Source organism: Taudactylus pleione, unplaced genomic scaffold (genome assembly GCF_031769625.1).
Source record: "Taudactylus pleione unplaced genomic scaffold, aTauple2 ptg000133l, whole genome shotgun sequence".
NCBI classification, from domain to species: domain Eukaryota; kingdom Metazoa; phylum Chordata; class Amphibia; order Anura; family Myobatrachidae; genus Taudactylus; species Taudactylus pleione.
The window spans coordinates 1,742,267-1,767,698 of record NW_028284535.1 but is presented as its reverse complement, the minus strand read 5'-3'; the positions used below and the strand labels follow the sequence as shown (position 1 = coordinate 1,767,698).

Below are 25,432 nucleotides of genomic sequence, written 5' to 3'. Positions count from 1 at the left end.
TGCTCGCATAGCTGTGGGTGACCACCCACAGCTATAGCGAGCGGCCAGGAAAATGGTCGCGATGGTCAAGACGGAGTGCGCATGCGCACTTGCCCACCATCGACCCGGTTGCGAGCGCACAACGCTGGCGACCGGGTCTGAATCAGGCCCAAAGTTCCTATCCGGATCAGACCAGGAATTTTGCCAGGGCCGACTCGGGATATTCCCGAGTCAGCGCCGCTCACACCGGAGTCGGGTCTGCATAGACCCGGCTTTCCCGGCGTGAAAGTGGACGCTTGGAGATGACGTCATCTCCAAGCGCCACTGAAGCCGGACCAATCGGCCAGCTAGCAGCGCACTCCAGGTCATCGTGACCAGGAGTGCGCTGTTCTCACAGCAGGGTTTCACGGGCTACGCCCGTGTTAAACCCTGCTAGTTACCTGGGTTGGATTGCCGAGTCACTCAACCCGGCAATCCAACCCTCTCCCCTTTTACACCAGGGAGCTGCCCGGGTTAACCCTGCAATAACCCGGGTTTTAGCTCCGGTGTAAAAGGGGTATTAGTAAAACGCCGGTAATGTCTCTCTTTTATATGTCCCTTTGTCCTTTATGACTTCAATGTTGAAATATTAATAGTCTCGTTTATGCTCCAATGGGTGTAAGAAATGCCTCAGCTGAATTTAAAGTAATTTTCCCGGCAATAACTTTCTCAGGGGCACATAGGTCTAATGAATTCACCTTTACTTTAAAAACACTTCCCTGTGGGATTTATGCAGAGTAAGGGCAAAGGCTGTGTACTGTTAGAGTATTTCACTACAAATAAGCTGCTGGGGCATGTCAATAAAGAGTTTGGTATTCTATTTTTGGCCTTGAATAATATTCCCTTATTGCAATGCTGAATGTTTTCAAATGTCTCTATTATTAGCTGCTGCAGTGGATTGAAACAATTCAGTTTGCTTGGTTACTAAATAGGCTTCTTCCTGGTTCAATATATGGATACACTTATGAAGTGCCAGTAACTGGCTGCTCCCTGTGCATATGTGAATCCTCCTGGTATAGGGCTTATAGGATCCTTTGATTATACGTTTTCCCTCAATTAATGTTCATTAAGTGACCTTTTATAAACTGCAGATTACTATAAAAATGTCTCCTGAGGATGGCTACACTCCTGGGCTATTATGCTTTTCTCCACTGATCATAATTTGGATACATGTGTGGGTGTCTGGAATATAGTACTCACGCACTGTCCATGTCGCGCTGCTGATATTGTCAGCGCCTCTCCTGCAGTTCCCAGACACCGCAGTATCCCTGTGCTGCTGCTGCCGCTCTCAGGGGTCTAGTTACTAAGCAGGGTTAGGAGACAGAGTGATAAGAAAGTGATAAGGTGCCAGCCAATCAGCTCCCAACTCTCATTTTTCAAACACAGCCTGTGAGATGACAGCTGGGAGCTGATTGGCTGGCATCTTATCACTTTCTTATCACTTTTCACTCTGTCTCCTAACACTGCGTTAGTAAATAGACCCCTCAGTCTTTCAAGAGCCCCGCTTCCGGCTGCTATTGGCTGCCAGCAATCTCCTATGACCGGCCTCTGCTGCTCCTTATGACCGCTTCCGCTGTCTTAGTTATGCGGCTGACGGCTTGGGGGAGGCCCTCCTGACTCTCCCCCGTCTTCCGGAGCCGGAACTCACCAGCGCGCCTTCCACTGCCGCCGCTGACAGCTCCCAGCGCCACTTGGATGCTCCACGCTGGCACCGCTGATCGCCGACCAGAGCGCTTAGCTCTATCTAGGTCAGTCACGATGCGGTCACTGGAGGGGGGAACAGCAGACTAAATAATAGCGCCAGCGCAGCCCTTATATATCCTATCTACCGCCACGCGACCTCTCTGCTTCTTGCTCTCAGCACGAGCTCCCTGGTCAGCTGACCGCTCGTGCCATTTCTAGCACCTTCTTGTCTTCGAGCCTCCTGGCTCCTATCCCCTTTATGTAAAAAAATCAAGCACTGCCTTTGCTATGACTCTACCTACCCCCCTCACACTCTACACATGCAAATATAACACTACATATAACAATAAATACATAACTTTACATATAAGCACCACAATGCCTAACCCTATACACCCCTAAAGTATAAATACACCATACCTCCCAACATGTCCCTCTCCAGGAGGGACACAATGTTCTGGTCCTGGACTTCCCTGGTAACTTATGATTGGTGGCAGCTCCAGAGGCGGGGCTGCAGGACAGTTCAAAATTCAAATAGGGGAGTCACACCAACTGCCAGTGAGTCCCAGCCAGTGATGTTTGGCAGCATGTGAAATGGCAGTTGGTGTGATTCCCCTATTTGTATTTTGAATTGTGCTGCAGCCCCACCTCTTACCAGGAAGTCCAGGACCAGAGTATTGTGTCCCTTCTGGAGAGGGTCATGTTGGGAGGTATGATACACTGAGGTGCCAGACAGCACTCTCATATACTCTATATGTACCTGTAGCCTATTAGCCATTATTTTAATAGGGCTACAATTAATATTATTATTATGCTGTAGGCTTTATTAGAGTATTTAAAATACAGAAAATACATAATTACCAAATTCAATAAACAGCATACTTGCCTACTCTTGGGAGGCTCCCGATTTTCGGGTAACCCCCTCACCCGCACCCCCTGAAGAGTAGGCAATTCTTCCGCATCCCGCCCACTTGCTAGCGAAGTGGGCAGAATGGGGAGCATCTTACCGTGAATCCGTGGTCAGGAGGGGGCGGAGCTTAATGACACGATTATATGATAATTGCGTCATTTGGCTCCACCCCCTATCCAAATGCCCGCGTTTCGCGGTATTTTGACGCGGGGGAGCGGGGCCTAATTACGCAATTGTCTGGCCCCTCCCCCATCACTGCCCACCTGCATCTAGTGAAGGAGCCTTCTCCCGGGAAGCTCCATTTAAATGTCGGCAAGTATGATAAACGGCAAGGGTGGGGGGATACAAGAATAATCGCACAGACTGTACCAATCTATGACAGGCCTAAATAAATGAACCCAGCAAACGGGGGTCCTTGGAAATCCTTAGCTAGGGGAGCAGCGTATGACAATAAGGCCCCCATGTATTAATGATCGCTATTGCAATGCGATCAGGGCATGGCGTTACCGCCATGACCTCATTGCAATATGCGATCATACCACCCGGATGGATCATCCGGCACATGCAGGGGGAGGGGCTCCGAAAGATGTGCTCAGAGAGCTGCTACACATGCACAGCCACCATAGCCGGGGAGGGGTCCGGAACCCTCCGCCAGCTAATTATGCGTGGTGTAGCCCAGACGCTGTGGGGGCCAATATCTGAAATGCATCGCATTCTGGATGTTGGTAAATTTGGCAGCATTGCATCCGCCATAGAAACCTGCTGCAGTCCCTCCTTAATATATCTGAGGGAAACTTAATATTTGAGGTTAACCCCCAAAAACAGGTGTTTTCGGGGATTATACCTCAAATAGCCAATTATAAATGGGCTCCTTAATGTCCGCCATCTGCCTTCCAGGACACCTCGGCTGCAGCTCTGGTTTGTGAATAGAATAGTCCTTAGAAGTACATGTTCTTTTCACCTCATTTCACATTAGTGTAGGAGAGCAATGGCTAAATCTGCTTTATGTATTTAATTAATGTTCAAAGTTGCCCTTCAGGAAGTACCCTTGTGCAATGATGATGATAAAATAAAGACTCCCTGCTGTCACTTTTAGCCAAATCTTGTGACTCACTAATGACCCCTAGTGGTTTATTTGGGCATAGCATTTTAATTGAGTCTTACGAAAAACAAGCTGCTTGACATTAGTGAGTTTTTTCATTACATTTTACATTTCTTCAATAAATATTACCTTAACATTCCAAAGCAACAGAATACATGGTCATTTGTACTTATTGTGCATACTTTCAACAGGCAAGGCCATATTAACGAAAGGGCTGATGGGACTACAGCCGCAAGCCTGCACATTATCATGACATCATGAGGATGACCAGCTGCCATAAATCATAAAAGTATTAAAACAGTATTTATATTTTCCTCACAAAATGATGCAGCTTTTCCATACAGACATCGGGCCTGATGGTGTAGGGCACAGGTTCTCAAACTCTGTCCTCAGGACCCCAAAGAGTGCATGTTTTCCAAATATCCTCACAGAATCGCAAGTGAAATAATTAGTTCCACCTGTGGATCTTTTAAAATGTGTCAGTGTGTAATGAATACACCTGTGCTCCTGCTGGGTGACCTGGAAAACGTGAAAACTGTGTGGGGTCCTGAGGACCGAGTTTGAGAACCACTGGTGTAGGGGGATGTATACACCCACATGGTACTGACCACACCCACACAGCACTGGTCACATCTCCCAGTGGTGGATTTCCCACGTGACACAGGGGGCACGTGCCAAGTGGGAGGTATTGGGGGGGGGGTAATCGGCAGCAAATTGTGGTGAGGGAGGTGATGGCGGTTGGGGTTGCTTTGCAAGTCCAAGGGGCATCAGGACCAGTCCTGACATGAAAGGGCTGAGGCGACAGTGACATGATGGGGGGGGTGACCAATAATGTTATTACTAGGGACAGCCTGACTAAGGGGCATTTCAAGAGTGGAGGGGGCCCGTGCAGTCTCCGTCACAGGCCCGTTCTTCTCAGCCTGGCATCCGGCAGCTCACTGAGGGCAGCACCGCACTGATAGACTCTGGGTGTGCCCAAAGTCTGTAGCGCATGCGCAGGTCACCAAGAAAATGGCCGCAGAGGCCATTTTCCATGTACTGCGCATGCGCAAAACAGGAATATGGCCGCGGCAGACATTTTCCAGGCGTTTTTACAGCGTTGACACTAGAGCCGATGTGGGACTCCAGAGAGGTAAGTATAATATGAGTGCAGGGTGTGTGGTGCGGGCCCCCCCTGGACCCAAGGGCCCGTGTGCACCGCACACCCTGCACCCATTATAAATACGCCCCTGGCCTGACTCCTAAATCTGTCCCTGCCTCCTCCGCTTTTCACAATAGGCCCATGACATTTCTTTCCCTGACCATCCCCACATCAGCACCTACAAAAGGCACTTCCCGTTAATCACTCTGCGATGGGTTTGCGTAGTCACTGCGATCGCAGTTCACGTGACACTGCAATGCATTCACATGCGCAGTACGCAACAATCGCCCGTTTGCGTGCGTATTAGCAACTGCGTTCCTTGCTGAATCAGGCCCTCAGTCAATTAAAACTAACCATCTAATCAAATCAATCCTATATACGATCTGATCCGTGGATCGGCGCCCATCGATTATGTTGAATATTCTCGATTCCCCAACCCCGCCATCTGCATAACGGGGAATTGCCACAACACCAGCTAGATGTATGGGCCCGACTGCCCACCTGGTACTTCTGGCAAATGCCAAATGGGCCGCTCCAGCTGCAAACCCTGGCCGAGCAGCTCTGCCTCCTGGAATACAGCAAGGCCACGCCCCTGTGAGCTGTGACCACGCCCCCGAATGCGTGCGCACAGGTGGACTTCCAGGGCTGCTTAACAGCCCCAGTCCGTCCCTGATGGGCCCCTTTAGAAGTGAATAAGATGCTAACTTCAGCCTCGTCTGGCCATGTAGGTAACATGGCTGGAGGCAAATATAAAAATGCAAATAGCTTTTCAGACTCAGGGCCCCATTTAACAATGATACATAACCCCTTTACCTCTCCTTTCAGTCTTCAACAAACGGCAGTAATCTACGATTATCGCTGTTTGTCACTGCATCGCTTTCGCCATCTTTAGATGGCGAGAGCGATGCAGGCCTCATTGCCGGCAATGGGGACCCGGCAGCAGCCTTTCCGGCTTTAGGGAAGCCTTCCAGGCACTGCCGGGTCCCCGCCGGGATGAACAGTCTTGCGCAGACTGACCGCCATGTATGCGCGTGACAGAGTAGCCCGTCCCTGGCAGCGATAGACTGCCAGCAAGTGACCGGAGGACCCCGCTGACGAGGAGGAGGTCGCTTGATCTTGGCGGCGAGATAATGATGATACCGTTGGCCTATTCGTTTCTGTCACTGCAATACTAAACGAAATATACAGCTGGTTGGTATATAGGTGCGTTTCTAAATTGGGCCCTCACTCTGCATAAAGCCACTATCTCCATCTAGTACTTTGCATTCATGTTCATCTCACCCGGAAACTGCCCTCTTATGACAGCACTTTCTAGGATGCCAGTGGACAGCTGCTGGCAGGGACCAGGCTCATTATAAATAGATGTTTGTGTCCAGTGTCCTCCATCTGTTTCCCCCAACTACTGCACTGGACTCTGCTGACCCTCTTCCCAGAGCACAGCACAGACAGACAGAGACAGCTCTGCAGCGCGCAAGGGGTTAACAATACTAATTATAATTATAATAACAACTCCCCCCTGCCATGACTGACAGCTGCTCCCCGGGTGACGTCACCGCACACGGCCGGCCGCCATTGGCTGAGGCGCTGCCCCAATGGCAGACGTGTCCTGCAGCCAGCTGCTGCTGCTGGTGAGGGCAATGCGGCGTGCGCGGTGCATGCTGGGAGCCGCCGGGAACATAACCACTGAGCCGCGAGCCCGGGACCGGCGCTGCCCCCGGCCGACACCTGCTTACAGGACACACCCCGCGGGGGGCGCAGGGCCGGAGGCAGGTATGGGCACAGGGGGAGAGGGGGCTATGTGTGTGTGCATAAGGGGTATGCAGGCTGCTGCGTCCTGCTATACAGAATAACGGGACGGGAAAGGAGGAGGAGGAGGGGGGGGGGGTGAGGAATACCGCAAGGCACTGGGAGCAGGGAGGCCTGGGGCCCAGATCACCAGTATACCTGGGGAGATATCCAGCCTGCATGCTGGGGATGGGGGACCTGCCTGGTGTAAATGCTAATGCAGCATGTGTCCTTCTCCTGGCTTGTAGCTGCAAATGCCTGGCCTGGGAACCCCAGCCTGCTGCAACTTTCTCAGACTGAACAGTATTATCACCTCTGTATTACTATATTATGTACACACAATATAATGAGTTTGCTTGATATCAATGTTATAAATAGGGATCTGATGCATGCACATTGTAATAGGAGCATATTCCTGTAATGCAGGGGGTTCTCAGCTCCAGTCCTCGGGTACTGAGGTTCTGTACTCGAGGGCTGGAGTTGAGAACCGCTTCTTATGTGATGCACTGTGACCGGTAACATTTCCCAAAGACTACCACTCCCAGCATTCCTTTATTCTATAGGGTAGTAAAGTCAGTAAGAGGCTGCAGCACTGCCTTGTATAGAGTAAGGGGGTGACAGCCGCCTGCCAGGGGGCTGTCTCCTGTGGAAAACCATGTTAAGGGAATTTCAATGTGCTCATTCCTCAGGGGTGTATCTAGGGGTCCGAGCGCCCATGGCAAAGTAATGGAATGGCGCTCCCTCCCCCCATATTTTCTGTATATATTCATGTACTTAAAACCTCTCCCTAGCCAGCCCCCATGTCTCATCTGCCAGTTACAGTAACACTGCACCCTGTCACATACTCACCCTGTCACCTGTAGCACTACACCCTGTCACACACTACACCCTGTCACACACCTCCAAATGGAAATTGGGGATATTATATTGAGCTGCTGAGCAGACACCCTGGTTGTGCTACTGTAACATTCAGCATTTCCTATTAGATGCAGAGTCTTATTAATAATGGATGTTTTTCCTCTGAACCATAAGGCGTCTGCTTTAGATCTCAGTGGCAGCACAAGATCTGGATGTAATACAGTTGACAGAGGGCCTGATTCAGAGCCGGACGCTCTGACCAGAGCGCTCGCTCTGAATCAGGGCCGGCCTACCTAACATTGGAGCGGCCTCCTGGCCGCTCGCATAGCTGTGGGTGACCACCCACAGCTTATGCGAGCGGCCAAAAAGATGGTCGCGATGGTCAAGACCATCGCGACCATCAGGGTTGCGACGAGACCCTTGTGGTAGGGTTTGGTCTTCCGCAAGGCCGGAGTGCTTTTGGCTCTATCAGAGCCAAAAACACTCCCACTGACATCACTAGTAATGTCAGTGGGGCCGGACCCAGACGGTAGGTGTTCCCATGGGAATGCCTCCGTCTGGGCAGCCACGCCCCCGGCACTCCCACCAAAGGGGGCGTGCTGTCACTCACCATCTACAGCACGCCCACTTTGGTGCGAAACCCGTAACGACGGCTACCCTGTCGTAATTCTGGTCTCGCGCAGGCGCCTCCGTCGTGCGCATTTGGGTAACATCGACCCGCTTGCGAGCGTACAGCTCTCGTGAGCGGGTCTGAATGAGACCCTCAGTGTTCTACACATAGTAATGGAAGCCATTCTAGGGATGTCCATCAACCATCATTGGTTTGCAGTCAATGGTTTTACCATCGATTTTTGAGAGACAATAGATTTTTCTTTTCTAACTTGGCAGCATGGATCTTGGCCATGGCCTACTGCTAAGCCCCACCCCCTTCCCTGATTGGCTTGCCCTTCTCCTTTGCACAGATGACCATCAATGGGTGCAAACCATCGATTATTTCCAGTCAATTTTTTCATGCCATCGATCCTAACCATCATTGGTTAATTCACTGATGGGACATCCGTAAGCCATTCTCTGTGCTACAGCTTCAATTCATAATAATGTTGCCGATTAGGGGTGACATCACTACAGAGCTGTGTTACCGTCATACCCAAAGCATGGTCTCCTAATGGGTTCACATGCTGCATTCTCCATAGTGACCTCTTATGTGCGTAGGTGCTATATATGTTTTCTCTATGCTTTCAGCAGTGACTCACTTCAGTCTTTTTGCTTCTTTTATATGATGTGCGTATTGGTCTTGGACAAAATTCCAGAGTGAAAGCTCTCCAGCATGGCCTACCAGCAGCGGTTGATGGGGTCCTCCAGTGGAACTGTGTTCTTCCTCCTGCTAGTCCTTACCCTTGGTTCCACCAAACAAGAGCCCTGCTTGACTTGCCGGAGCTTGGTTAACAATTTTGTGAAGGTGAGCGTTACTGAGTGTCTGGAATATGTCTTATCCCACTTACGTTTTCTAGATGCCTCCAATGCAAGGGAGCATTACACAACTTAACTGAGTTGTGCATTTGGAGGACAACATTGGGAACTGTTAACCACAGTACACATTAAGGGGTCAATTTACTAAAGTGAGAGTTTTTAGAAGTGGAGATGTTGCCCATAGCAACCAATCAGATTCTAGCTATTCCCTTCTGGAAGGTGCTATTTAATTAAGTAGAATCTGGTTGCTATGGGCAACATCTCCACTCCTAAAAACTGTAGTACATTTAGCCCCTAAGACTTCATAAATACGGGAAACAAGCCTCCCATGGGTTTGTCTAGAGCAGGCCTGGCCAACCTGTCTCTCCAGCAGTTGTGAAACTACAAGTCCCAGCATGTCTTGCAACAGTTTTAGTATTCCCTAATAGCAAAACTGTAGCAGGGCATGCTGGGGCTTGTAGTTTCAACACAGCTAGAGAGCCACAGATTGGCCAGGCCTGGTCTAGAGCTTATTGCTTTTAAGAAGGAACACAGGGGTAGATGTACTAAGCCTTGGGGAGAGAGAAAGTGAAAAACAGATAAAAGTACCATTCGATCATCTCCTAGCTGCCATTTTTCAATCACAGCCTGTGAAATGACAGCTAGGAGCTGACTGGGTGGTATTTATCTTTCTACTTTCTCTCTTGAGTTCCAGGAAAATATTTGATGACAAATGTCTTCTCCATGTGCCAATTATTACTATTTCCTCTAACATCAGGCATTTTACTAGCCCTCTATGGAAGTAGAGAAGACAGTCTGCCTCCCTGTGCCAGGGAGGGGCTCAGCCTGTGATTAACCGTTTGCATGCAGGTTAAGGGTTCGGTTTTGTGTAGGTGGAATGGGCTCACACCTCAGTCAGCAATAATTGGAGGGCAGCATTAAAACTGTATTATGTAGTGCCTATTTTTTTAAATTAAAAAGATAGCTACAAAGCCTGATGTAGAGACAAGTTATTATAAATCTTGTGGAGTGGGGAAGCAAGTTCATGCGAATGGTACTCAGACTTAAGGCTGAAAATAATACATTAATTAACAATACATCATGTCCAAATGTTTGCTCATATCAAATAATATCAAGAATTCTTAGGCTGCGTACACACCTCCCAGGACCCATCGTGCGTCGGGATCCGGCAGGAGTCCCAGCCTCGGCAAGTGCATACACACTTGCCGATGCCAGGAGCGGCATTGCGACGGCGGGGGTCTTGTTGCATTCGGGAGCAGCTTGGCCCTCGCTAATTGTCGCCCGTCGGACCTGCGTTCAGGTCCGAAGGGAGTTGTTGGCGACGATGCACGAGAGTACTTAGACTCAATCCCCCAACACAGTCCATTACTTGTTCTCCAGCATTATAATCTAGTAATTCTCGTGCCTATATACCGAAGGATACAACTCATTTTTCCTTTTCTAATATATTCTACTCTTGAGGTTGACAAAAACCCTTTGGGGCAGATTCGATTCGGGACCGTTCCGGCGGCTTCCATAGACTGACTGACAGACTGATCTTACCTTCAGCCCATGAAGGCGCATGCAGGATCAGAGTACCGCAATATAGGGAAAACCTGCCACCCGCAGCTCGCGTACAATTGAATCTACCCATTTACTTAGTAAAGCGGAGGGGGTGCTGAATACAGGGATATGTGGGGTTTACTTGTACAATGCATACAGCAGCGCCCACCCTGTTACATAGCCTAATAATGTTAAGTTGGCGTCATTTCTATTGTAGGGCATAGAGAAGACGGCAAGGCTGAATTTTGGTGGTGGCAACACAGCTTGGGAGGAAGAGAAGCTGGCAAAATATGAAATCAGGTATTAATCACTCGGTCTGTATCTGTTATTAGATTACTTTATAGTTCTGAGTACTAACATTATCCAGGGACCAATGAGCTATAAGGAAATGGCTTCATTAGTGACACCAGGATCTCCTTGTCATGCCCCAATGCTACACCTACAGAGGCCTGCTTTCTACTCCTAATTACATATTGTCAACCTATCCAGGAGTTCCGATGGGAGAAGGACATGGTGGCACTCCTGTGCCAGAAGATTGTCCGCCAATAAGAGAAGTTGCTAAAATCTTGACCTGTACACAGACCGTTCCTACAAACTTTTATTCCGATGGTACCTTGTTCCATCCCGTGTGCGAATTATCCACCCAACTTCTAACCTCTCTGTCCCAGGTGAAATTGCAGCAGGGGAGGGGCACCCTGTTCCATATCTGGTGGGGCTGCCCCAAGTTCGAAAAACGTCTTGGCGGGGTGTACGAAATGTAATCTACACAATCTCTCATGTGCAGCTTACGCGTAACCATTCTTACGTTCTCCTCCCCGTCTGCTCTCAAATGTACCAAAACGTACATTGACACTTATAGGAACTTGTATCCTGGCGCCTAATTGCACTTAACTAAAAGAAAATAGATTTATTTGTTGTTCATGGTTTTTAACAGTCGGACAAATTAATAGCAGCATTATCCAGGGCTGTCCTTACCAACCCGCTTGTCACCGGAATAGTTTGTTTGGATTGTATGAACTTATCGCTACCTCCTGGTTATAAAGGGTATCCAATTGACATTTAGATTGTTGACAGGTTCTGAATGTCGATAGTCGGGATACTGATGGGGTCATTAGGTCGACAATCGATATGTTGATGCGTTCAGAATGTTAACATGTCGGCATGTGTTATGTCTAGACTAAAATAACCATTAAATTATATGTCGAAATTTTGGTGTGTTGACATTCTGAGCATGACGACACTTTAACTATGTCAACTTTAATGCCTGTTTACATATTATTGACCCAATGACCATGTCGACGTTCTGTCAGTTGAGATGTAGTTACCATCCCTTAAGGTTAGGCTGCAAGGAAGGTGGGTTAGGGGGAGGGTTAAGGTAAGGGGACTTACCTGCAGGTGTCAGTATTCTGACCGCAGGGATACCGTACCCAACCCTGTCAGCCAACCCCTTCTCAATGTCGACCAGTCATACCACACCCATTGGAAAGGGCTTCTCATCACCTCCTATGTAGTACATCTGTCTAGTGCATGGCCTGCTATCCCCCCACCAGCCTGACACCCCCCAAATGATGCTCTGACATGGGGTTCCCTATTGTACCCCCCGATTTGGCTTGCTGAAGGTATTTGGTGTCTCAATATCTGCTAAATAGCGTTTTTCTATACGTGGTGCAGAATAGTATTCAGGAGTATTTTTTCCAGAAAATTTGTTATCCCAGCAAATTTGGGGTACTTGAAAATGGGGGTCAGCATATGTAATAGTTGCTAAAGTGAAGTTGATAAAATCGTGAAAAATCCACCTGCCGCAAGCACCTACAATAAAAAAAGACACTTGGGGCATACTTGGGGACCCCGCCAGGGTAAAGTTCGCTAGTTTTTAACTTGGTACCCCAACTTTTTTTTTTCGCCCCCTTTTTCAAAGTCATTTTTTGGGTGTCCCTAAGTGTTTGTTTGTTTTTTTGGTTTTTTTTGACAGTTTACCTTTGGGGAACTGTCTGAAGGTTGCACGGGGGTTCCTGCAATGTTGCACCCCAATTCTGCACTTTTTTACGCCTGCTATTCATAGGCGACACTTTTTCGCCTAGTACATTGCATTGACTTTCCGCCTAGGCGGAAAGTCTTTCAAATTGAATACGGAGTAAAACCAAAACAGGCGAAAAAGTATCGCCGATCCGGACTTTTCGCCTCAAATTGAATATTGGCCTATGTGTTATAACTCTAAAATCTTTTTGCCTCGTATTTAATTCTGAACCTGCTGCTCCCTGAAAGATTTATATACAATCCACTTGTTTCATACTTCCGCTCCCCCTACATGTATTCTTATGTAACCCGATTTCCCTATATTGTAACTCAAATAAACTATTATCTGGCCGCGGTATTTTAAAAGGGCGATTAATATTAAATAAAACACTCCTGGCTTTGCGTTTAATATAATTGCCCTTTTAAATCCTTCAGCCAATACTGCTGACAAAGCCGCCTCTTCATAAATATACCACTTTGACTAATCTAACATTTTTTTATTTTTTTATTTTTTTTTATCTCATCTCTTCTAGGGCTCTATTTACTACAATCTGCATTTAAAATGCGGTTGTAGTGTGATATTACCAACTGAAATCTTATTGCGAATTCAGGCAATATCACGGGGATTTATTAAAAATCCCTTGCAGGGACAGAGCTTGCGATAAAGCTCTCCCTGCAAATCCCCTCTGCAGCCCTATCACTGTATTTTTCGGAACAATACAGTGTCGAAGTTCCGTGCATGTGCCTAAAGTCGTTAATTTCACTTACCTCCGGTCAGTTCATCGGTGCTCCGGTGATGTTCTCCGTAGCGCCGATCAGCTGGTCTCCCATCCTGCACTGTGACCTGGTCAGCTGTTGTATGCAGCAGCTGACCGGTTCACAGTGCAGGATAGGAGACCATCTGATCGGAGCTACGGAGTACATCACTGGAGCACGGATCTCCGGTCCCTGGATGCAGGTAAGTTGTAGTGTTTTGGGTTTCTGTTTAGACCACACAGCTGATCACGGGCCGGCTCTGCTCTGTCTGCTAGAGCAGAGCAGGAGTCCGATAACCGGGGGAGACCCTGGATAATGCCACCTCCAGGTGGCATTATTATCACAGGGCCTCCCCCCGGTATTTTTTCACATTTTATATTTAGAAGAACTCGGGAGGATTACATTTCCCATTACAATTATGGGAAATACGATCTGCTTACTAAATATGTGATAAGTAGGGGTTGGAGTAAAATTTTACAAATTCTACTCCAATTGCCCTTTTTAATAAATTTAGGTGAAACTAAAATAATGTGAAAAGGGTGTGCAAAACACCCTTTTTCACTTTATTTTAGTAAAAAAAAATGTTAATAAATAGAGCCTTTAATATCAAGGCTACAAATCCCATTCTTCTGCAAACTCCGCTACAATATGCTCTGGGAATGAGATAAACAGTCATTCATCCCATTTCTAGTGTCTGAGGTTTAGAGTCTCCGCAGTACCGGCTCCCAGACATAAAGTTGCAGTACAGTTACTTCATACATACAGTATTTAATAAAAACAGAAAATCGACTATCTGTGGATATTTGTTCTTTGCAAACTTCATTGCAATTATACCTGCACTTGTTAAAGACATTCAATATTGATATAAACCTTATATTTTGTGTTATATCTAAACATTTAATCTCATATTGTAAATTACCCTGTATATTCGATCTTGTCACAATATAATTGTAGCAGAGCAAATGGAAACAATATTGTTGTATGTGTACGTGACATGTACTCTCTAGGGGCTCTTACACACTGGGTCAATAATGGCATTTACACCTGGTGCAGTTGGCTGTATCCACTAATGTCAGTAGAGAGATAATTGTTTTCTATGGTAATCCTGTTCTCCATAAATTCTGCAGCAAAGGACAGACCGGGGCCGTGCAGCGCCTAGGTTGGGGCCGTGCAGCGCCTGGGCCGTGCAGCGCCTAGGTTGGGGCCGTGCAGCGCCTGGGCCCTGGCCTAGGTTGGGGGCGTGCAGCGCCTGGGCCCTGGCCTAGGTTGGGGCCGTGCAGCGTTTCACTATTTCTCTTGAATGCCGGCATCTTACCCCGTGTACACGGCCTATTTGTTTGGCCAAACTTTCATTATTATGTATATTTGTAGCTCTTATGCCTGTTTCTTAGTGTGTGAATAAAGTTCTCACCAGCTGCTCATGCCTAGACGGAGTGTGTAGATCTTTCTGTCTGTGACGTACACAGCGCTGATGTATTACTGAGAGAACCATGTCCCCTTGTCCTGTCGTATAGCGAGACGCGCTTCCTGGAAGTGGCAGAATCGGCCTGCGACCAGTCTGACTTTGAGTGTAATAAGATGTTGGAGCAGAACGAGGAGCATCTGGAGACTTGGTGGTTCAAAAGGTGAGGACCCCCATTATAAACATAGCGGTAAAACCTATTCCCAGCGTGTAAGGTATTTTGTATTCTTGTCTAAGGACTGGATTCAATTAGCCCCGTTAAGTTCCAGGTGCTGATTGATCGCTGGCACCTATTCAATTAGGCCGTATTAACGGGGATTTCTGTTCGGGTCTCCTGAGACCCTCTCAGAAATCCCCGATAAGTCTGCAGTTAACTGGTGAAAACACCCAGTTAATGCATAAGTCTATCAACGTTTCACGGACTCAGAGGTAACACCCGTTAAAATGGGGCCCGGATGAAAAAAGGGATCCCTCCCTTTTTCACCCATGATAAATTAACATCTCAAATTCAATTGCCCCCCTAAATAGATTACTAAATAAAATAGACCAGCTTGTCCTAAACGTCATGTATTTAAATCCCTCTTTAACACTTTACTTTATGCCCTCAGTTACTTCTCCAGTTATTCCCATGATTATGGTTTTGGTAGTTCCAAGTATATATTTGTTACTACTGATTCCGATTTTGTCAGATACAATCTTGTTCCTGTAAGCGTTGGACAGATCCCTGTCGGCGAGCTCAAGGTGCCCATCCACTGGTAGCATGAAAACGACTGCACGATTACGACATTGTAATCATGCAGTCGTTGTTCAGTGCAGGCTCATCACAGACTAACAGCAGTCGTTCAGTGCAGGCTCATCAATCATCTGCAAACATGCTTAACCTGACGTTATCGTCGGGTTGTCTAGCATGTTTGCACGATGATAGATGTCTAAACGACCAGTGGGCACGCGCATCGCTGGTCGTTTTAGACATTTTTGCAAATGATTTATGATCGTTATCGTTCAATCGCTCAACTTAATCGTCTAGTGGATGGGCACCATTTAAACGGCTCCTGGTGTCTAATGTTCTAGAGTAAATCTGGTGAATGTCAGTGTGTGCAGATCTCTCCTGGCTCCTCCTTCTAGATTTCATTGTCTCGCTCCTGAATTCTAGAGTTGGTGCTGCGGCTCCGATCTGCTCCATGTTGCTGGAAGTGTCCAGGAGCAATTAGAATAAATTACTTTACATAAGGCCATGTCACTCTTCCAGTGCCGATTCCAGCTTTGAACATTAGATAAAATCCTCAGCAGATCAGAGTCCATTGCATTCCTAGAGGTGCGCTGCACAAACGTGGACCTGTTGTCTTTTGTTGCCTGCAAACGTTGACAGAAATCACTTTGCATTTGTCCTGATATAATAACACTTTGCATCCTTTGCACAGTGCTGTGATTTGTACTGTATTTTGTATGTATATTGGTATTTTACTCCAACAGTTCATGTTTTCAGCATCTTTTTAATCCCACCTTAAATCCTGAAAACATGGCCTGTTGGTGGTACTTCAGTATTTGATTGGAGACCTCCTGTAGCAACACCCTACTTTGCCACCGACTGCTACACTTCAATGTCTGCTAGGCATTGGTGTTCTACAGATGTCGCTGCCTTTTACGAGAGTAGGCCTGCCAATCGGAATGCAGCAGGAACCAGGAAGAAGGATGTGGATTAACATTGGTACAAACCATTGGCGAGAGGTCCATGTTCTCCCATCAGTAACATCTGTGTCCTGTCCTTAGTTTACAATGTCTTTCTCTCCATTTACAGACCAAAGGACCCCAGTGACCTGTTCCAGTGGCTGTGTAGGGAGACCTTAAAGCTGTGTTGTCCAGAAGGCACCTTTGGACCAGATTGTGCATGTGAGATGACATGACCTTACAGTGATAGACATGTTGTATGAAAAATTTTATTGGGTCCCACCCTCCCCCTTCCGGCACTTACCTGCTCCCTGTTTTTGCAGCCTGCCCGGGTGGCACTGAGAAACCCTGCAGCGGTAACGGGAAATGCAACGGTGCAGGAACACGAGCCGGCACAGGATCATGTGACTGTTACCCCGGCTACGGCGGCCCTCTGTGCATGGACTGCGCTATTGGTTATTATGAACAAGCCCGAAATGAGAGCCACCTGGTATGTTCTGGTATGTAAGAGGAGGACTGTGCATGGACAGATTCACATCTTTTTCTTTAGTTGTATTTATCCATTGTTTCATTCCCATTCAGACTGGATACTACATAGACGAGCGCTGGGCCTCTTTGTAGCCTATAGTGCATTCAAATTGTTTATAACATCATACAGGTTGAGTCTCCCATATCCAAAATGCTTGGGACCCGGGGTATTTTGGATAACGGCATATTCTGTATTTTGGAATAATTGCATATCATAATGAAATATATTGGGAATAGAACCCAAATATACACACAGAATGCATTTGTGTTATATACACCTTATACACACAGCCTGAAGGTAATTTTATACATCATTTTTAATAATTTGTGCCTTAGACAAAGTTTGTGTACATTGAACCATCAAAAATCTGTCAAGCCAAAAAAATTCCGTATTTCGGAATATTTGGATATGGGAGACTCAACCTGTAGTACATTTTATCTATATGACTGTTTAAGCTAAATGGTGCTCAATCCTGGGGTGATAGGACAGTAACTAGGGGCGTGCCAGCGGTGCCATTGCACAGAGCTCTGTTGGCGGCGCCGTCATTGCCCGGCAGTCCCTGCTTCTGGCTGTTAGGGTGTCTGTAACAGCACCCTGCAGCCAGGATCGCTGCTGCGGCGCTGCCCGGAGTTCAAAGATTGTAGTGTACACTCCCCTGAGAGTGATTGTATCCTGTACAGAGGGGAACGATGAGACCTATATCTGACATACACCTTCCTCTGTACTAGACACAAGTATAATAATTGGTGACAATTCATTCTAATATAATTTGTTTGCATAAGATATGACGCTTAAAGGGTTCTTCATCAGTCCACACCACAAACCTCACACCTGGCTTCCTGCCTGCACCCATCCTGTGTATTGAGCAATGCTCGTCTCCAGGTCTTAAGCAGTAGAACTTTGGAACCATCGCATTCCTGGCCCCCTATTGGCACTGACCTGGACCATAGGGAAATCCCTCACTGTGCTGCTTATTGTGATGTAGATGAGCTCCTGTTTATTGTATCAGGATGACGGATAAGACTGGTCGTTTTGTGGATTTTACCGCTCAGTCTGTTTTGTCCTGTACAGAGTGTCACAAAGCCTGCAGCAAGTGCCTGGGACCTGAGGAAGACCAGTGCGTGCAGTGTAAGAGGGGCTGGATACTACATGACATGAAGTGCATCGGTGAGTAACGAGCAGGGGAGAGGGTATGAAATTGGAACTCTGCTTGCACACTATGGAGGCAGCCATTTTGGGAACTTGGGGCCTGATTCAGACCCGCTTGCAAGCGGGTCGATGGTGGCCCAGTGCGCACGTGTGAGCGCAAAAAGCACTCGCTCCGGGACTCACTCCAAAATGGGCGGCTGTCGATGTTGATCAACAGCTCGCCCTGTTTTTTTGTAGGCGTGGCCGGCTTCACAAACGGAGGCGTTCCCAAGCGAACGCCTGCCGTTTGTGGGCGGCCCCACTGACTTCACCAGTGATGTCAGTGAGAGAGCTTGTGGCTCTATTAGAGCCAGAAGCTCTCTGGGGCTTGCGGCCACGAGACCCTACCACAAGGGTCTCGTCGCAAGCCCGATGGTCGCGATGGTTTTGACCATCGCGGCCATCATGCTGGCCGCTCGCAATAGCTGTGGGTGGTCACCCACAGCTATGCGAGCAGCCAGGAGTCCGCAACAAAAACCAGCGCCCGCGCTGATTCAGAGTGCTCGCTTTTTGCAAGCGCCTCTGAATCAGGCCCTTGGTTTGCAGCGTATCTATTCACTACTGGTTCAGCCCATAAAATGGCAGTCTCCGCTGAATGTGACGGGTACACATTAGACGATGTGTGTACACAGCCGACGCCATGAACAATATATCATGCTGTCGTTTGACATTGCACAATGTAAACGACCTCACGATATGTCGTTCACCTGCTGCATCGAATTGACTGAGTAGCATGTAGGTTTATTGTAGGTTCGATCTGTCGATGCAATGAATGACCCAGCGGGAGCACGCATGGATCGACATAGTGCGCACACAGTTACCGGGTCGGGCGACATCGTCTTATTATTAGACGATGACGCCCGACCCGGTAACTGTGTGCGCACTATGTGGGTAATGTGTACCCAGCTGAAGCCTGTACTGTCATTTAAATTTTCCCTGTGGTCTCCAAAATATCATCTGATAAGGATTTGTCACGTGCATAATAAGGAAAGATCTCTGCGATTCCCCCCCCCAAAAAAAAAATGTGTCTTGTCTTTTTCTACAACAGATGTTGATGAATGTGGTACAATGGATCGCTGCAAATCCAACCAGTTCTGTCTGAACACAGAAGGGTCCTACGAATGCCGAGGTCGGTAGCCGCAATGCAAAATTCACATGTTCAATGAATGTCCATATTTTATGTTTAAGAGGACAATAAGAAATGTTCCTCCATATAACACCTATCTTGCTCCGCCCCTTATGGGCGGCTCCACCCCTTCATGCAGGCTGAATCAAACTGGTAGGTGCCCACTTCTTTCATTATTAGTAAGGGCAGTGCCCACGATAGGGCAAGCAGCGATTTAAAATTAAATGGTGTTAATCTGGGCACTGTTCAGGCTCTCGTGGAAGAAAATCTGCTTCAGTTTACGGGGATTTCCCTTAATGATATAAATGTAACAGGAAAAAATTTTATTTTAGGTTTTAAATGACCCATCAGACTGTAAGGAAGCTCCCCATTGCGGCATGGCTGTGTCTGCCTTTATGTCTGTATGGATTGTGTCATTATTAATCTTGTTCCGTTTTTCCCTGACTTCCAGAATGCGACAAATCCTGCATCGGCTGCATGGGAGCGGGGTCAGCCCGCTGTAAGAAGTGCAATGCTGGGTACTATCGGGATGGCGCCAAATGCCTGGGTGAGTCACTCTAGTCCCAGCAGGTGCCCAGTACTCCCAGGGGCAAAGCTAGGGACCAAGAACAGCGTCATGATTGGGAAACGGAGATTATAGGTATCTGTCGTCTCGCAATAGATGTCTGCAATCGCTATGAATTCCCCTTCTGTGTTTTTTTTGTTAAACTTTTATTTAGTTTTACAAATAGAACTGTGCAAAGAATAGGCGTTGAATGTATGAGCAAAAAAGAGCAAGTGGCAATACTAGTCACGGGAAGATGGGACGCTGCGACTTGCGTTTTCTTTGATTCACTTAGTAGTCGCAATGTCCAATGCAATGTTCACCTTGTTTTGCTTTTGCCGGCAAATTTTTACCACGTCCATCGCCCTAGTGTTATGCTGGCCATACACGGTAAGATTTTCTATCCAACTAGTTGGTTGGTATGAAAATCTGGTAGTGTATGGGAGTAAATGATGATCAGCAATTTGCTCCTAAATGACAGAAAACAGATGAAAATGGACGTCAGACAAGTTTAAATGTTTGCTCTAAACAAATTGTTCAAACAGTTTTTGTCCATTTTCCAGCGTTTGGGAGCAAATTGCTGATTGTCATTTGCTATCATACCTTCCCAGATTTTCATTCCAACCAATCAACTAGTTGGATGGTTGGACAGAAGATCTTACTGTGTCTGACCAGCATAAGGCTTACACTAATCATTCAACAAGGACTGAATGCCGAGGTTACAGTAGAACTTGCAGACGGTATTGCCGGAAAGTTTGTCCTCTCCATTACAGCCTGTTTCATTGCAATTAAAGTCCTTACCCATTCCGGGCTGAACAGTTATGTAATGCCGGCTGTCGTGATGCCTCCTGCCACAATACCGACAGCGGTATCCCGATGGTTGGTATCCTAACCTCTTACCAAAAGAATACACCTAATGCTAAACCCGCTAACTGACCTAAACCTAACCCTCCATAATCCCCCATCCCGCGCGGCTAACACTACGGGGCGCCCCGGCTTACCTTCGTTCGGGCACGTGTCCTCCTGGATTCCGGCGTCGGGATTAAGATGAGCGTCGGTATTTCAACGCCTATCTTAACTGCCTTGTCAGGATTCCAGCGTTGGCATAGAGACAGGCGGTTGCCGGTCTCTTATCTACATTCCGTACAGCCCTACAATGGCCTCCTCAACTGTGTGCTGAGCGTTAATGCACAGATCCTGCCAAAAGGTGGCGCTGCATCACCGACAATGGTTGCATAACCTTAGTGCACAGGTTCTCAAACTCAGTCCTCAAGACTCCAGACAGTGCATGTTTTTCAGGTCCACTCACAGAATCACAAGTGAAATAATGATCTCCACCTGTGAATCTTTTAAAATGGGTCAGTGAGTAATGAATTCACCTGTGCACTTGCTGGGTGACCTGGAAAACGTGACCTGTGTGGGGGTCCTGAGGACCGAGTTTGAGAACCACTGCCTTAGTGCATGTAAATAAGACTGTAGACTGTTAGATCCCCGTAACGGTTTGGTAATAAGGGTCATGCCTGCTTGAACATCAAAAATCACATTTATAATTTCATTTATCATGAAACCTTTTATTACCAAATATACTAATCCTCATTGAATTATAAATACGTGTCAGAAATAATTGTGCTAGTTTCCCCTTTTGATCTTGCAGATGTGGATGAGTGCGACAATGAGCTGCCCAAGTGCAAAGGATCTCGGGAGGAGTGTGTGAACACGGAGGGCAGTTACACCTGTGTGTGCCAGAAGGGTTACTCCAGGGTCGACGGAATGTGCCGAGCAGACAATCAAGGTAATGGCGCTTGGCTTAGCCTTCTAACTCTACCCCGTTCATTATCCTCTTCCTCCTGTACAGGCAGTACTGAGCATTGCAGGAAGTATTAAGTGGAGACGTTGTCCATAGCAACCGATCTGCTTTTGATTAGTTGCGAAGGGATTCATACAATTCCCCTGGGACTGGTTATCTCAGTCCTAAAGGGTATGGAATACTTTCTGTATTTAATGCTGATGGAATGGGCGGCGGTTGAGTTAGGCAGAGGACCAATCAGAAGTTGGCACCCTCTTGTGATTGGTCCTCCAGCTTAGAGCCCTACTTGGCAAACTTTGAGGCCCATTGTTAAACTCTCTCCCATTGGTAGCAGTTCAACTTTAAGTTTCAGATCATGTTAGACCTGAATGGAAATGTCAACCTTCCATATTACCAAAGTAGGGTTGTTTTTATTTTTTAAGGTGGGCCACCATCTATATTTTAGGAGGTCTCACAAGCTAACCACCCGCCTAACCTTCTTAAGCAGCAGGGACCAGTTTATACTTGAGCGAAAGGGGATATGGAGAGATGATCTAGAACTATATATAGATACTTGCAAATAGATGCCAAGACAAAAGAATGTAATATAGTCCCCTGCAGGTGGTTGTGGGTGGGATGGGGGCTGCACAGGGGGGGTGTTGGAATTCCATTACTGTTACTTTGAGCCCTGAAGATCTTCTCAAGGTGCTTGTGAACCCTGTTGCAGTTTTGGCTTTGCCGAATTCACTGCGGAAGGAGAAGTGATGCCCAGGAATACATACGGCATTATTAGTACTCATAAGTCAGCCACCGGTAGTAGTAACTCCCAATAAAATGGCAGCAGGGAAACCTTGTAGTAGCACAGATGCCTCCGCCAGCAGCTAATTAGAAACTGGCAGTGCCCACCTATCAGTATGCATTCATACAGCTTAGTCTGGCCTAGAAATCAGGATGTCTGTTTATGAATATCTGTTTTTTGTTTTTTGTTTTTCTCCGTCATAGATGATGCAGATAAAGGTCTATTTGATGACATCACAGACGACGAAGTCGTGGTTTTGCAGCAGATGTTCTTCGGCGTGGTGATCTGTGCTTTGGCCACACTAGCCGCTAAAGGAGACATGGTTTTCACCGCCATCTTCATTGGCGCCGTGGCTGCCATGGCCGGATACTGGTTCTCTGAGAAAACCGAGAGAGTCTTAGATGGCTTTTTAAAAGGTAGATAGCTTCCCGGTAGCCTGGATACGGATATGTGACGGATGGGAATGTGTACGGTGCTGCTCTCTGGTTCACAGGTGGGCACCAAAGAGCTCATGTCCTGCTTTGAAGCAGAGAATGGTAAGTAGCGTCCTTATACCAGGCGTAGTTCCTAATCTGCAAATACTCCCAAGTAACGCCCTTGGTCCTCTTATATTTATTTTAAAAGACACAAGCACAAATAGCCACGGCATCGTTTTGGAGACCACTAAATGACACTATACTCACTGTACCTATTTTACGAATGATATGGAAATAACTTTTTTTCTGAGAAAGAGAGAACGTGACTACCAAGTTATTCATACAAACTTGCGGTGTACATGTATCTGTAATCGGAGAGATGATGCCACGCGACTCTGTTCTGTGAGCGCCACACGCCCTGGATATCCCTGTGTACGACTGGTTGGGTATTTTGTACGACTTTAACATTGGGGCACTAGACTGGTCTGTAGCCAGCGCGTTGGACAGTTCTACAGAAGAACAGACTGAAAAATATTTGCACAGGAAGAACATTTAAGTCTTTGGAATTTTGGATGCTTGTGCCCCTGTATGTGTCATGTCATGGACTGATAAGATGTCAACTTTAATATGACACGTGTTGGCAAGCTGACTTGGATTTGGCGTTATCGGCTTTACCTACACCTCTTACTAGGGAGGGCTGTAAGGTGATCACGGTTGCTATATAATGCTTTTTTATTTCTTAATGTGCTGCAGGACCTTCTTGGTAAGGATGGGTTTGTGTGCTGTGATCATTTACATAGCTTGGGCCAAGCGTAAATGCTTTTAATCCGCAGTCCGCGCAGGGAGACGTGTTGCTTATGTTGCAGTGCATGAAAATACCAACTATTGACATGAATTTCCCATAAAACTGTGTGCAATTCCTGCCACCTCTGGGGATATAATCTTTGTTCTATTCCCAAACTACTTGGAAAGAAAGGTAATAGATTCATAAGCTTGTTACTTTAAATACAATTTGTGCCTGATACTTAAAGCCGCAATCCCTCCATCGTTCGCCCCACCACCATCTCTTTAAGCATGCGTCTGATAATCCTTTTATTTTTGTTTAAGCTACCCTCCTACAAGTTCTCTCCTTCTCGCAAATATCCCCATAGGAGAGACCAGTATAGCTGCATGTCATGTGATGGCAGGGGATGAGGAGGTAGAGGATGCCACAGTTAAAACAGAGCTCAGAAGGGCATTTTAAAGCCTCTCTGCTCACTACATCATGTGACTGGTTGCCATGATTGTCACATGACTCTGGAAACATTGAATAATTATAGTCATTAAAATAGTAGCCTGTGTTGATATTTTTTTTGAATCACTTTTTGTTTTGGGGTGGGTGGGTGGATTGCCACTTTAAAAGTGTATTTATTTTTGCTTTCTAATGTGTTGTGGCTGCACATCAAGGGTTGAAGTAATTTGGAGACTTATGGAGCGCAATTGAGTAATATCTAGGGCACACTTACTAGCAGGGTGCACTCTGGTTATAAATTTGCACTGAACCTCGGCAACCAATTCATTTTTACTGTCCTTCCTGCACGAAGCATAAGATAATGGCTGATTGGTTATAAATTTGCACTGAACCTCGGCAACCAATCAGCCATTATCTTATGTTTCCTGCAGGATGGACAGGAAAAATGAATGTAATTGGTTGCCAGGATTTAGTGCACCTGAATGCAGGGGATTCTATGGCTCTTAGGGGGAGACTTCAAACCTCTAAAGAGGACAAGTTGATATGGGCAAAGTCTCCACCTGTCCCCTTGAGAAGGCTTGAGACCTCTCCCCCTTAGTCTGTTTGGGGGGACGTTATTGCTAGGCCTTCAGAGCCGGGAATGTAGAGTGCGGTTTTTGCTTCAGGTATAGAGATCCCAGATAGCGCTATGTGTGTTTGATGCTGTATTAGCCTGGGAGCGGCCACTCAGATTTGCACTACATATTTACAAGTGTCCCTTTAATTTGTCACATGACCGCATGTTGTGCATAATTAATATGGATTCTTTTTTTTTTTTTTTGTCACTAATTCAGAAATTAAAAATCATGTTGAGCATAAGCTAAAACACTTTTATAAGCTGGAAACGTTCCTGAATTATCGCTTCTAAATTAAACCAACAAAGACCATGTTTAAATCTTAAATTCCTCTTCTGCGCAAACAAAAGATTGGAAATTAGTCAGGTGGTATTTCTCCGAGCTCGGACGTGCCAGTGACGGGCTTTCGATAACGGGAAGTGAGCAGCTTGTGCACTATACAATGTTTTATCTCACTGTTTGTTTAGAGCTGCTGTTTTATGTCTCTATTTATTCATCTCAGGATAATAAACATATTTAAACCTTTTTAATCTTGAACTGTACTAATTATTTTTGTTTTTGACATTTAGGTGTCAATCCAATTAGCCGCGAAGGGTGCGTGTTGCCATGGCTTTAAAACTCCGCCAACAGCACCTCACTGCGCACTCCTCGTGGCCGGCTGCGAGCGCGAATTAGTTTTGGACGTCCTTGTTTTAGATTTGAAATTTTACCGATCAAACCTTGATGTAGTCATCTCTGATCTTCCCGATTCCCAAAGTACAAAACAATTCAACCGTTTAATGGATTTA

The 25,432-nt window shown here is 46.7% G+C and overlaps 1 protein-coding gene across 1 annotated transcript; it reads left to right on the top strand.

The window, feature by feature from the left end:
- Positions 1–6,413: 6,413 nt before the first annotated feature.
- CRELD1 (CRELD disulfide isomerase 1) lies at positions 6,414–25,170 on the top strand. Its single transcript, XM_088473239.1, has 11 exons — positions 6,414–6,624; positions 8,808–8,956; positions 10,727–10,809; positions 14,796–14,906; positions 16,542–16,633; positions 16,735–16,911; positions 18,012–18,107; positions 19,177–19,257; positions 19,706–19,801; positions 21,453–21,590; positions 22,587–25,170. The coding sequence occupies exons 2-11, from the start codon at positions 8,825–8,827 to the stop codon at positions 22,805–22,807; spliced, it is 1,227 nt and encodes a 408-aa protein (XP_088329365.1). The 5' UTR covers positions 6,414–6,624; positions 8,808–8,824; the 3' UTR covers positions 22,808–25,170.
- Positions 25,171–25,432: the final 262 nt, after the last annotated feature.

Coding starts and splice junctions, on each gene's coding strand:
- CRELD1 (XM_088473239.1), top strand. CDS start 8,825: ATGGCCTACCAGCAGCGGTTGATGGGGTCCTCCAGTGGAACTGTGTTC. Junction 16,634..16,734: donor CTTTGGACCAGATTGTGCAT/GTGAGATGACAT, acceptor CTGTTTTTGCAG/CCTGCCCGGGTGGCACTGAG. Junction 19,258..19,705: donor AGGGTCCTACGAATGCCGAG/GTCGGTAGCCGC, acceptor CCTGACTTCCAG/AATGCGACAAATCCTGCATC.